This window comes from Carassius carassius, chromosome 45 (genome assembly GCF_963082965.1).
Source record: "Carassius carassius chromosome 45, fCarCar2.1, whole genome shotgun sequence".
In the NCBI taxonomy this organism is placed as follows: Eukaryota; Metazoa; Chordata; class Actinopteri; order Cypriniformes; family Cyprinidae; genus Carassius; species Carassius carassius.
In genome coordinates this window covers 2,850,495-2,865,177 of record NC_081799.1, presented here as the reverse complement: position 1 = coordinate 2,865,177, position 14,683 = coordinate 2,850,495, and the positions used below count along the sequence as shown (strand labels likewise).

General features: G+C 38.8%; 1 protein-coding gene across 1 annotated transcript; it reads right to left on the bottom strand.

The window, feature by feature from the left end:
* Positions 1 to 992: 992 nt before the first annotated feature.
* Positions 993 to 10,469, bottom strand: hint1 (histidine triad nucleotide binding protein 1). Its single transcript, XM_059538806.1, has 4 exons — positions 10,451 to 10,469; positions 5,095 to 5,228; positions 4,565 to 4,669; positions 993 to 1,280 (listed from the first exon to the last, which is right to left on the bottom strand). The coding sequence occupies exons 2-4, from the start codon at positions 5,203 to 5,205 to the stop codon at positions 1,116 to 1,118; spliced, it is 381 nt and encodes a 126-aa protein (XP_059394789.1). The 5' UTR covers positions 5,206 to 5,228; positions 10,451 to 10,469; the 3' UTR covers positions 993 to 1,115.
* Between the last annotated feature and the right edge of the window lie 4,214 nt (positions 10,470 to 14,683).

Genomic DNA, 14,683 nt, shown 5'->3' with positions numbered 1-14,683 from the left:
TTATGTCACTTTATATCATATTTAGATTTTATCGGGTTTGGTGCAAAGGGTTAAAAATAAAGCATTTTGGACATTATTTCAGCTTGGTAAAAAATCACCCTATGCGCTTGAGAAAACGAAAAATTATTTGATCCTCTACACATATTTGGCAATTGTTTGCTATTTTTGTCCAGAAATAAGGTCAATATGTTAAATGTCAAAAATAACCATTACATTAAATTCCTGGGGTCAGAATTGTATGGGAAAATGTGTTCATTTGTCTCTATATGTCGTTTACTTCTAATGTTATGCCACTTTCTACAACGTTTTTTAGTTTTTTCGGGTTCCTGGTCGGGTGCAGCAAAGGGTTAAAAAATAACCCTTTGGGATGTTATTTCAGCTTGGTACCTGGCAGATTCTGAAAATAAACACTTTAATGATTTAAAAAAATCAGGTGCCATTAAAAAAACCAGGGGGTGCACGTGGACCCCTATTTTCATCTAGACTAAATGCAAAATGGAACTTGAATGCACACACTACAAAGCTGACATTATTTAAAAATATTCATATATCAACTCACTCTGTTGTTCTGAGCCCAGATGCTCATGTTAAAAGGACAGCTGGCCCAAAAATAAATGAATTTTGTCATAGTTTGCTCACCCCACAAATTGTTTCTTTCATGGTATCCATTGTATTTTATTTTCATACGATGTAACTCAGCGGCTATCAACAACTGTTTGGTTGCTGTTAGTTCAAAATCTTCTTCTGAAATTCAGGTTTGGAACAACTTGAGGGTGAGTAAATGATGATAATTTTAAGTTTTGAGTAAACCATCCCTTTAATCATTGAGGGGAAATGCTCAACACAACCTTTATTTGTATGTTTACTTCTGAAGGTTAATACTGCAGTAACTCATAACTCATAGGATGGCATTCAAAATACAACCCAGGAAACAACTAAAAATTTCTGGAATATTTGTGGCAAGACTGAAATAATGATTCCAAACAACATCATTTAATGGTTTTTATTGATGTCCTCAGAGAGTTGTATTTCCTACTTGACATGTAACAATTAACCTCACTTATGGCGAACAATGACACGACTGGAGAGATACAGTGATATCCTGAGAAAAGCAGTTAGCCAGGAGGCCATCCCAGCTGACGACCCCCCAGCACGTGGATGTGAACGTGGTAAACGGACTGACCCCCATCAGGACCCTCATTGAGCACCAGTCGATATCCTCGGGGCAATCCCACTTCCTCGGCACACTTCTTAGCAATGATCATCAGGTGTCCAAGCAGCTGTGCAAATATAAACAAACAATCATAATACTTCAAAACAGACATTAACACATTAACCAATAGGTCTAGTGGCATGGAGTTTTAAAATGCCCCTATTATGGATTTTTGCAAATTACCTTTAATGTAGTGGGTAAAACGGCAATGTGAATTAAAACATCCTGCAAAGTTTTAAATCTGAAAGTGCACTGTGTATAAGTTATTGTCTCTCAAAAAAAAAAAAAAGAGTTGACTCTGAATCATTGAAACTGTATTGCCTATTTTTGCTCTAATTCGCTACCCAAAAAAAAAAAACAATTGTTCAAACAGCCACAAGCTCCATCTTGCATCTCTGAGCAACATGACAGTGTTTTGTTCCTGAATTAATCAACCGTTTAAATGATTCGGTTCAATCGCAATGACTCCCATATTAACAGAAACTTGCTGACATCTACTGGAGCTTTTAAATTCACATATAAAGTACTTTTTTATATAATTACAAACATCAGTATTCAACGTTTTAGGATTAAAATATCAAAACATTATTTATGCATTTGTAATTGCAGTTTAAATGCATTCATGTCCTGCATTAAATGGGGTGTAAATTAGTCTTGTCAAAAGTACCGACCGTGATACTTTTGACACCACTAGTGTAAATGCCTCTTCAGATGCAGCTTCTGTGTTTCCTCTGCATTGTAAATATGTTGATAATGAATTTATTTTTCCTGTAGCTCAAGTGGTAGAGCATTGCGCTATCAAGGATGGGGGTTCGATTCCCCGGGAACACATGAAAGGTAAAAATTGATAGCCTGAATAAGTCACTTTGGATAAAAGCATCTGCTAAATGCATACATTTCATTTAATTTAATAAAAAAATTTGGTAACAGCCTCAAATGTCTTATTATTCTAATGGAATTTATTTAGGGGCAGCTGTGGCCTAATGTTAAGAGAGTTGGACTAGAAAATATTTTTTATGATATTCGGGTCGCGGTCGGTCGGGTCGTTTGAAATAAAGATGCCAATTAAACCTTCGTAATTTATATAGTTCTAGACACAATTGAGAAATACATAGGCCTACACTTTATTGGCTGAATAACTAGCGCGAATAGAGTGACCACCTGTCCCGCTTTACGTTGTACAGCAATTTTACCCTTTGTCCCGCCTCAAGCAAATAGAGCATCTGTCCCGCTTTTTCATTCGACCCTGCCTAATAAATACACGGATACATCCATAGGTGTACTGTTAACTTATGTCCAATAGTTCAGAGGAGAGCAATAAAAACATTAGTCGATAGGCTGAGTCGTACGTCAATCAAACTGTTGACTGGCACACGAATGCCTCCTCAACATTCAACAATCTCAAATTGCAGTGTGCACACGCTGCTCGGTCAGGTTAAGCAGTCATGGCCACGAAAAAGAGAAGATGCACTTTTAATAGCAAATGGACAGCAACATACTCTTGGTTAAGACCTGTAGATGGCGAAGCAGAGAGAAGTTTTTGCATTTTATGCAAAAGCAGTTTTTCTGAGGGACATGGTGGAGAATACGACGTGAAGCGACATGGTGCTTTTGCAGCACATCATCAAGAAACATGCAAATCAGTGCAATCGTTTTTCAATAAACCAAATGACCCACAGGCTGACAACGTTTCGGCAGCAGAAGTGACGAGCATTTATCATGCCGTACATCACACACATTCATATTGCTCTACCGACTGCAGTAACAAGTTAGACCAAGTAATTTTTCCAGATTCTGAAATAGCTACGAAAAAAGTTGTAGAAACTTTGAGTGATATTTTGGGTCAGGTAGTGTCTTAATCTTTTAGTCGGTGGGTTTAAAAAGAAATATAGGCCAATATATTACAGACAGCTTGAAATGTCTACTTTTAATCGAAAATATTAAAACCAAAATAAATAGGCTACTCTCTGATTATGTAATCCATATGAAATGTGCATTTCTCTCTGGCGTCCATGGTGAGTCTGCATCGTCAACTCCATCTTTGCAGCGACACATAAAAAAAACACCAGTTTATTACTAAACAATTAAATGTATCCTTGCTAATTTAGACACATTCATAATCATTACTTTAACCGGTTCTTTGTGGAAAGCTTTATGTGTGCGGTCATAACGCTTATTATCCTGTAGGCTATAGCCTATTTAAGTAATTAAATTAATATATAGGGGTGACGAATGTACTACTTTAAAAAAAATGTGGGTCAGGAAGCGGGTCGGGTACAATATTTTCTTTTTCTTTTTTGCGGTCCGAGTTGCGGACGGTTAGTTGAAAATGTCGGTCGGGTGCGGGTTGTTTATACACTGACCCACACATCACTGATATGCTCCGGGTGTGTGTTCACTTCTCACTGCTGTGTCTGTGCACTTGGATGGGTTACATGCAGAGCTCCATTTCTGAGTATGAGTTATCATACTTGGCAAATGTCACGACTTTCACTTTCACGTTCACTTAAATATAAGAATTTAACGCAAAATATAATGCACACTTCTAGAAAAAAGTGGCTTCATAAAGGGTAAAAATTATTTTAAACTTGTTGGAAAAGATTAATTTCTGTCACTGATGTGAACTGACCACACAGAATATTAAGAATATCAAAAACTTTAGGAGTCAGCTGTCCACTGCAATCCTGCAGCACGACACGCTCAGAAAAATATCATCTAATTATCGTTATCGATAAAATCCCAGAAAACAGGGATGCCTAAGGAAAACACCACTAGGCTATATATTTTATTTGTTTGCTTAGTGTTTGCTTGGTAAACCTAATTCACTGATCATTGTAAAATAAGCTTTTATATTAGAATTAGGATTTCTCAACGATAACAAGGCAAAAGAATATGAATCATATTTATATGAGCTTTATTTTTTGATTAATTGGAAAGGGGAGTGGGTCTATTTAAAGGGACCCCCCAAGAGCTTTGACACAACTCGAACACTGGATCCCCATTAGTGATTCCTAACATGTTACCCTGCAAATACAGGCTATTTAAATACTTAAATCCATGCATTAAAATGTAATTCTACGCAAATGTATCTATGGATGTGATATTCTGTCTCTTCTATAAGATAATTTTAACCTTCAATCAGTTTGAACACTGAACTGACTTATGCTAAATAACAGCACTGTTGTCTTCCATAGAGTTCTACTTTACTGCAGAATTTGAATTTTTCATATGTTTAAAGTTGTCTGCATCAATGATTTAGTTATCTTCCTGTTACATTTGGAGATCTGTAGCTAATGAAGTAACGGTAGTAACTTCAAACACATTTTATTACAGTATCAGTTTAATACTTACCTCTTTATCAGCGTCCTCTGCTTTAGAGATCTGAGTGATGGGCTTTCTGGGAACCACCAAGAAGTGAGTTGGAGCCTGAGGGGCTACATCATGGAAGGCAATACACTAATACACAAACATAGAAACGTTTAATATATATATATATATATATATATATATATATATATATATATATATATATATATATATATATATAAAATAAGCATACAATAGCACAGCTGCTGTACGACTAAAACCATTCATTAACATGCGCAATCGCAAAGTTGTGGAGAGGTCATATTAGCAGAACACGTGAACTAGCGCAAAAACTAGCGCAAAAATATGGCACGTTTCTAGATCTCCTCGATTGCAGCTGAACTGCAGAGCGCGTGATAAATTTGCAACTGAACTGCAGATGCATCGATAACGTTAACAAAGTTAAGACAGATTATGATTCTCACTGAAAAACATTTTAATGCTGCAGCAGGCGCAGAATCAACCGCGTTACCATGTTAGCGCTGAAGCAGTGTAGCTGTACAAACAGATCGCACCTGATCATCTTCATAGATAATGTTGGCAGGAATCTCTTTACGGATGATTTTGCCGAAGATCGTGTCTCCTCCCGGCTGCGAGCTCTGAGCTCGAGACACCTCATCCGCCATGATTACAGAGATCTGCTTCTGTCTTCTTCTTCTTCTTCTTCTAGGATTTAATGGCGGTTGGCAAACCAACTTAAAAGGTGCATTCCCGCCACCTACTGAAATGGAGTGTGAAGCTCATATTTGGAAAGGAAGTTTAAACTAGATCTACTCTTAAAAAAAAAAAAAAAAAAAAAAAAAATTATATATATATATCCATATAAAATTTACACATAATGGAGTTTTAAATCCTATTAAATAATCCTGTTTCCTTTAAAAATATAAATAACTCATGATAAACTCTTGATTGTTTAGCACCTTGTCCTAGGAGAACCTGAAGTGTCAACTCATTGATTCCTACACTTCTTAAAGCATGTCTTAACTGGGCCCGCTCTCTTTCATAAGCTTCGCATTCTAAAAGGACATGCTCTATATTTTCAACTAACCCACATTTGTCACAATTTCCATTCTCATGTTTACCAATTCTTTGTAAGCTTTGATTTAATAAACAATGTCCAATACGCATTCTTGTTATTAAAACATCCTCTTTCCTGTTTCCGAATCTTCTTCTCTCTGACCCAACTTTTCCTTGAATGCAGTAAAAATGTTTACCTTTCATTCCTTCATTCCATTCTTTCTGCCAAATTTCCTGTATTTGTTTAGCTATTATCACTTTAATTTCTGTTTTACTTAATGCCACTTCAATGTCAATTTGTGAATGATTTAATGCCTGTTTAGCCTGATTATCAGCCTCCTCATTTCCTTTCACACCCATATGCGATGGAACCCATACAAGATTTACCAGAAGTCCATACTGTCTTGTTCTGTAAAGACTCTGCATTACTTCATTTATCATGTCTTGCCTTGCTGATGATGTTCCACTTTCCAAGCTATTTAGTGCGGATAAAGAATCTGTACATATCACTACCCTTGTTGGTTGGATTTCTTCTATCCACTGAAGTGCTAGACATATTGCAATAATTTCTGCAGTGAATACTGAAAGATAATCTGATATTCTTTTTTGCCATTCTAATGTTAAAAAGTGGTATATATACCGCTACTGCTGTTTTCCCAAATTCTGGGTCTTTTGAACCATCAGTGTATATTTGAACTGCACTATAATAAGTTTGATCAATGTATTGCTGTATATTTAAATTTCCTAATCCATTTGTATTGTTATGCTTTTCTTTAAGCAATTGAGTATCAATCAAAGGCATTGGGAAAAGCCAAGGAGGAATTGCTGACCTAGCCACAGTAGGAGCAACATTGAAGTCACTTAATCCCATTCTCCGGGCTTCCTCACTGGCCTTCCATCCAAAGCGCTTTCATCCCAAACTAACTTTTTATGTCCATATTCCCAACAATCCTCCAACACCATTTTAACTGGGTGACTGTCCAAGTGTCCCTTTATACTTATAAAATACCTCATCTTTAACTTGAGCCTACGAATTACTTGAGGCATTACACCCATCTCTACTTGCACTGCTGTTATTGGAGAGGATCTAAACGCTCCACAACAAACTCGCAAAGCTTGTGACTGAATTGCCTCTATTTTTACGAGTTGTGTTTTGGATGCAGTGCAATATATTATTTTAAGAGACTGGCGACATGCTCCCCAATCAACTCCTGCTAAACACTGCCATAATCTATTGCTGATCTTATTAGAGCACAATATATTATTTTAAGAGACTGGCGACATGCTCCCCAATCAACTCCTGCTAAACACCTCATGATATTTAATGCTTTTTTGCATTTGTCAACCAGTTTCTGGATATGCATACTAAAATTCAATTTCAAATCCATCCATATACCCAGAAACCTCACAACTGCTGTTTGCTTCACTTCTTGTCCATACAATCTGATGTTAATGGTAGGGTTACTTTTCCTTTTTGCAAAACAAATTACCTGAGTTTTATCTACTGAAAACCGAAATTCCCATTCATTTGCCCAATTTTCTACCATTTTAACGGCATTCTGCAAACATCTTTCCACATACTTTACATTACGCCCTCTTTTCCACAGTGCTCCATCATCCGCATATAAAGATCTTCCAATGCCCCTATCAACCTTTGTAAAGATGTCGTTAATCATAATATTAAACAGAATTGGACTACTAACGCTTCCCTGAGGTGTTCCATTCTCTATTGTGTGTATCTGAGAAAAAGCAGTACTTACTCTTACTTGTATAGTTCTGTTAAACAGGAAATCCCTGATCCAGTTATACATTCTTCCTTTAATTTCCATTTTTTCTTACTTAATTAAAAGTCCCTCTTTCCACATCATGTCATAAGCTTTTTCAACATCAAAAAATACCCCAACTAAAGCTTCCTTATTTACCTGAGCCTTTCTTATTTCAGATTCCAGGCACAGTACTGAGTCCATTGTATTACGTCCTTTCCTAAATCCACTTTGATAAGGTGATAAAATATTATCCCTTTCAATGACATATACTAATCTACTCATGACCATACGCTCCATTATTTTGCATAGATTAGACGTTAAAGCTATAGGTCTATAATTATTTGGCTGTGTATGATCTTTGCCTGGTTTTGGAATTGGCACTATGACACCATGCTTCCAGTCATTTGGTAACTTTCCTAACTCCCAAACCTTATTAAAAAGCCTCAAATTGTCTCTAATGCTGTCTCTGATAAATGTTTTACCATCTCATAACAAATGTCATCTCTGCCTGGAGATGTTTGCTTAACCCCTGCAAGCGCTTTTTTCAATTCGTACAAAGTAAACTCTGAATCCATTGTACTTCCTGAAAGTCCCTTTTCCTCCAATAAATGAGGATATTTACTTAGTATCTGGTCCTTAGTTTTCCTCGCATCCTCTGATAAATTCGAATTACTATGAATTTTAATGAATGTTTCTGCAAATACCTCTGCTTTACCGCTTTCAGATATAATTTGTCTATTATTATATTCTAATACAGGTATGTTGTAATCTCTTTGTATCCCTCCCATCTTTGGTATCATATTCCATAACTCACTTATTTCAATGTCTTCCCCTATTCTATTACAAAATTCCCTCCAATAATTTCTTTTAGACGTCCGAATGACTCTTCTCACTATAGCTTGTGCCCTTTTATAACTTATTAAATCATTATAATTAAGTGACCTTCTTACCTTCTTGAGTGCTTTATTTCTCCTTTTTGTTGCCTCACTACACTCCTCGTTCCACCATGGCATAACTTTCTTCCTGCTGCCTGCCTTCCTCTTACCTATTACTTCTACAGCTGTACTCTGAAGAACCTTGCATATTTCATTATTAAAAACATCAACATCTTCTATACATTTACTAATGTCCTTCATTTTGCTTCCACATAACTCCTTATACTTATCCCAATCCGCTGACTTGAACCTCCACCTAGGCATTCTTTCCCCCACTCTTTGTTCTATATCTACTCCAACTTTACTGCAAATAGGAAAATGATCACTTCCTACTGTACTTTGTTTTAGTACTTTCCATTCACATTTACTCGCTAAACTTTCAGATACTATTGTCAAGTCTAATACCGAATGCCTTCCCTTATTCAACTCAATTCTAGTATGACTTCCATCATTAATGCACACTAATCTTCCCCAATCTAGCATATCTTCAATGATCTTACCATTATAATCTGTTTTTGCGCTTCCCCATATTGAACTATGAGCGTTAAAATCACCACACCACACCGTTTTTTGACTTTCATTTCCTCCTATACTTTCTAGAATATCCTTGCTTAACCTATCACATGGATTGTAAAAATTAATTATTCTAATACACCTTGATCCTTCCCATATTTCCACCACCACAACTTCTACTTCCCCATCTACCTCAACTGTTTTATACCCAATTCCTTGCTTTATAAAAGTAGCTACTCCACCTCCATTCCCTTGTTGTCTATCCCTCCGAATAGTAGTATATCCATGTATTAGAAAGTTATATTGTGACTTAAGCCAAGTTTCCTGTATACATATAATATCTGGGCCTTTCTCTTGGTCTGCTATAAATTTCTTAAACTCCTGTCCATTTGCAATCAAACTTCTTGCATTCCATTGCAAGATATATAACACCATTAAGATCCACCACATGTTGTCTGACTATTTACTGCTTGATTATTTAATGTTGGAATCTTGAGCCTTTCATTTATCATGTCAACAGTAACATTCCCCAGATCCAAGTACTTTTCTGCAGCTCTGACAATGATTTTGATTCTTTCAGTCCTGCTTTCAGTTTGAGCCGAACAGTTCACTACTTCAGCGATAAATGTTACAAAAGCCACCTTATCATCCACTACTACCTTTTCATCTCTTTGTTCTTTCCTCTGTTGTTTTGAATGAATTTCTTCATTCATAGTTTCATTTGTTTTAGGAATCTGGTTTACTTTCTTCAATGCCTCAGCGTATGTTATTCCTTCTGTCGTTCTAACATTTTGAACCTTGACTGCCTTTTTCCGTACCTGACAACCACCGTATCCTGCACAATGATCCCCACCACAGTGGCAGCATTTAGGATTTACACCTTGCCCACATTTGCCGTACTCATGTTCACCTCCACACCGCGCACATCTCTGCTTACCTCTGCATACTGCCGCTACATGACCGAATTTTTGACACTTATAACATCTTAGCGGCGGAGGAACGTATGGTCTTACTGCATATCTTACAAATCCTAAATAAACTTTCTCTGGCATTTTATTTTCATCAAAGTTTATCATTACTGAGAGGCTGTCCATCTTCTCGTTATTTCTAACACACTTGAGCCGTTTAACAAACTTTACTGCTGCTCCCGTGATATTTCTTTTAATCTTCTCCTCCGTGACATCTGTCGGAATCCCTGTTACAACACCTCTAACCCAATTCTTTTCTTCCGGTATCGAGCACAACACCTTATGTCCAATCATCGATTTTATACCCAGAGCTGATTTTTGCTGCCTACTGTCTTTACAAAACAACAACAGATTGCCATCCCTCAAAGTCGTAATGCTTTCAACTGTCCCTATCATTTCTTTCAATGTTTTCGTCAGCTTCAACGGATTAATCGCATTTACCGAGTCAACAAACTTCAACAATACCTTATATTCCTCTTTCCTTCTTCTAGTCTGGAGATTTCCTTTCTCACTACCCGATTCTGAAGATTGTTTCTTTCTTTTCCGATTTTCTACTACACTCCACTTACTACTTCGATTCTCGCCGCCTCCACTATCCACATCCTCCATTTCCGGATCACTTCCGGAATCTACGCTACTTCCTTCCATCATCACCATTCATCTGCTTCTGTCAATCACACACAGCTCAGACCAGCACAGACAGACAACGATTGGACAATTCCCGCAGACGACCGTGCACATGATTGGACAGCTAAAATTAGCTCTTTTCAAAATAAAAGCCTCAAGCGAAGTTTTCAATGTTTATTTCATTTAATGTAAATACAAATGCTACGTCGACACATATGTTTAATTAGATTTATATTAGTTTGTTATTATGAATATAGACTATTTAATATATTATATAATATGTAGCGTGCTCTAACTCGGTTTATGCTGCGTTCAAGGCAACCCCTAACCCGTGTTCTTCCAATCTTCTACCCGTTTTAGTGCACTGGAACAGCCGTTAAACCCGTGACTTCCCACCCATCAACTCGTACTAACTAGATCTCCCAGTTCCGAGTTCTGACGTCACATAGCCCGCGAAACAACAACGGCAGCAGTGATGCAGTGTTTATGTAAGTGGTAACTTACACGTTGAAAGTTTGATTTTAGGACAATATAACGTTGCAATAAATCTTAATAATAATAATAATAATAATAATAATGAATAATCTTAATAATAATTGCGCTCAGGAAGTTTGGCGTGACTTGCCTGGAACACAACTTGAGTCTGGTTTGAAGTCATGACTTACGGGCTCAAAAACCTGCCTGGAACGCAGCATTATTTCTGCTGTGTTCAACAGATTCATGCTAATTTCAGCAACAAGATCCCATTCACAGAATAAAAATATTTCAGTTTCTTTCAGTTGAATTGGGTTTTGTTGTTCCTTTATTTTAATATTCTATGACTGCAATCTTGCTGCTAAAATTTGCATGGATCCGTGTTACAATACAGGGGAAAAAAACTGAATTAGAGCTGAATTATATCTCAGTGCAAACATATCTCCAAAAAACACTTCATAAAACTGTTTATGTATTTCAGCGTTATTTTCAAAATGTGGGCTTTCTGCAGAGCAAAAGTTGGCAGCTTATTTGTGGGTGCTTCTAAACATGTAAATTAATTATTTTTATTGACCAGGAAAAAAGTTTACAAAAATGTATAATGAATAATAAACTGCATATTGGTAATAAAGAAATTAAATTAAAAAGTCTTCTTTGCTTTTCTTCATTAACAATATTCCCCAAACTGGTGAAGTAGTCCTAGTATTTTAAAGAAAAGAAATTAAATTCGGCTTGGATCCTGACCTTTTCTTCTTATGTATGGGAGATTTTCCCAAAAACATGAAAATTATGCCTTTTTTTATTTTATTTATGTTTTTATTAATGCTTAAAACAATACACAAGTAATAACGGATATCAACAGAATATGAGAAAGAAAACAAACAAACAAACAAACAAAAAAAAAAACGTCTCCGGTTACTGTCGTAACCTTGGTTCCCTGAGAGACGGGAACGAGACATGGCGTTAATGCCTTGGGCACTCCCTTCCTTCCTAACCTACCTGAAATTCTATTGCACAACGCCAGTGAAGTTGCAACTCTCAATGGCCAATGCCAGCCAAGATGGCAAATGAGGGCGGGTCCTCGCCACTATATATTGTGCCGTGTTGGTGGCATAACCTCAAAATCTTCCGACTGAGTTGACAGTAAAGCAGATCCGAGCAGTGAACACGGCGGCCTATGCCATGTCTCGTTCCCGTCTCTCAGGGAACCGAGGTTACGACAGTAACCGGAGACGTTCCCTCTCGAGAACGGTCTCTCGGCATGGCATTAACGCCTTGGAGACTGTATAGAACAACGCCATGGGAACAGCGAATAAAAAGGCTCAGCCTCGGCGAAGCAACCATAAATAATTATTGTATACACTAAAATTAATCCCAAGCCAATCAGATACGACCCTGCGACATGCCTCGAAGGGATCGGATATAGATTCCCGTGTGGGGATCCAATCAGGTTACTTAAAAATCATGTCTGACGACACATGTCTGAGAGAGACGCAGCCCCATCGCTATACAAATATGACACAGTCCTGTGAACTCACATACAAGCGTATAGCAAAACAGTGCAACAACCATTAGAAAGGAAATGCCGGGCACACATAGGGAATGACGTATGAGGCGTTACAGTCTGAACCTCTCCCTACAGGACCTGGTCGAAACCACCAGCGCCATCAAACGGCTAGTGGTTGCAGGAAGAACCACGGGTCGTACTCACCGAAAGGACCTGTGAGGCTAATGACTGCACGTCCAAGTTGTAGAATCTGGCGAAGGTATTCTGCGAAGACCATCCAGCCGCCATACAAATATCTTTGATAGAAACTCCCTTAGTCCACGCCCAAGAGGAGGCGACAGCCCTCGTCGAATGGGCTCGAACACCAATAGGACATTCCATATGTGTTACCATACACTAGTTGCTATCGTGTGCAGAGCAGAAATTGCTTCTCCCGAGGCCGCGTACGCTTTGTCCGCAACATGTGCGGTCAAACGGCAGGTCCTTGACGGCGGCGTAGCACCTGTCTTCAGAGAAGCAGAGGAGGGGCAGAGGTGCACAGCGATGGATTCCTCGACGGGCGGAATGCGCGTATATCCACGGGCTTCCGCTCCGTCAACTTTTGTGAAAATTTCCGACCCACCAGCTCGAGCGCGAGCCGATTGGGGCACAGTCCACGCCTAAGCGTCCTCGTCGTGCAGGTCTGGGAGGAATGGGGCTCGTTTCCTCGGAGCAGCAGCTCGGCGGCCCGAGTAAAGGAACCAAGAATCCAGCTTGCTCTTAGCTGGTTCGTCGGGGGATTCCCACTCTAAGCCTAGACCACTCACGGCCGTAGTGAGAATCCAGATGAGTTCATCCTGGAATGCAGCGTGTCCCTCCACTTCAGAGCGCTCCTCCGTAGAGCGGGCCCAGTCCTTCTCGGACGTCGTTAGGGACAGCACCTCGTCGAAATCGTTGTCCCCCGCCGCACCGAATGATATAATCTCTGATGCTCCAGCAGCAGGTTGAAGATTCTCCTCCATGCACATTGGAGAGAGGTCGCCCACGTGCGGCGGTCGTCCCACCAGCGGCTCGCTGGCGGCGGTGGGACATTGCCGAGAGAAATCACCGAGGGCGATATTCATCTGGGCCCTAAGCACCCGCACTGAGAATTCTTCGCAGTGTGGGCAGCCTGACTCCGCATGGGCGAGACCCAGGCAACGGATGCAGAACTCGTGGGTGTTCGGGGCCTCGATAGGTCCCGAACACAGCGTGCAAACTTTCGACATGCTGGAACGCCAAGAGGGAAATCCGTCTTCTTGCGTCTTCTCAACAGCTGTCTCCGTAAGATAATGAAAGAGGAAGATTCTGAGGTTATGCCGCCAACACGGCACAATATATAGTGGCGAGGCCCCACCCGTCTTGGCTGGCATTGGCCAGTGAGAGTTGCAACTTCACTGGCGTTGTGCAATAGGATTTCAGGTAGGTTAGGAAGGAAGGGATTCCCCAAGGCGTTAACGCCATGTCGAGAGACCGTTCTCGAGAGGGAACATAGGGGGAATAATATAAGTTAAATTAAACATTAACAAATTATGAGAATTACATGACACTGAAAAAAGGAAAACAGTTACACACAGATAATGTTTTTAATGCTTTTTTGTTCTCAGACAACTTAATTGAGAAGAAGTATTTTTCAAGTTCTTTCACAAATATAAGAAAGAGAGGTTTAGCATTACGATATTTAGATTTATGAATATGGAATTTAGCTAGAAACAAGATCAGATTAATCACATAAAAATGAAATTTTTTAGATTGGTCAAAATCAACAAAGCCTAAGACCACATTCTGCCAATACAACACACATTCATTATAGATTTCAGACCTAATAAATCCTAAAACATCTTGCCAAAGCATTTTCGTAAATGGACAATACCAAAAAAGATGAACTAACGTACAGTTTCATCAGAGATGTCACAGAAAGAGCAACTGGAGGAAATATCCTTTTTGAACTTTTTCATGTATTGATTTGCAGGGTAGCATTTATGAATTATTTTAAAATAAATCTCTTTTACTTTATTGGTTTAAAAAAAGAGATGTGGAAGCGTCCACACTTTTTTCCAACAAATATTACATGAAAATTATGCCACCTCAAACCACAACTGTCACGTTGACGTCACTCAGCAATTCCGGAAACGCGTTCGGAAACACCCCTCCGGTTACTGTCTTATCTTAAAAGGACTTTGACCAGCTGGTGGCGCTAATGCACCTTGAAGTTGTACACCAATCGCCATTAAAATCTACTAGATGAAGACTTCGGTTACTGTTTCCTTTACTGTCTA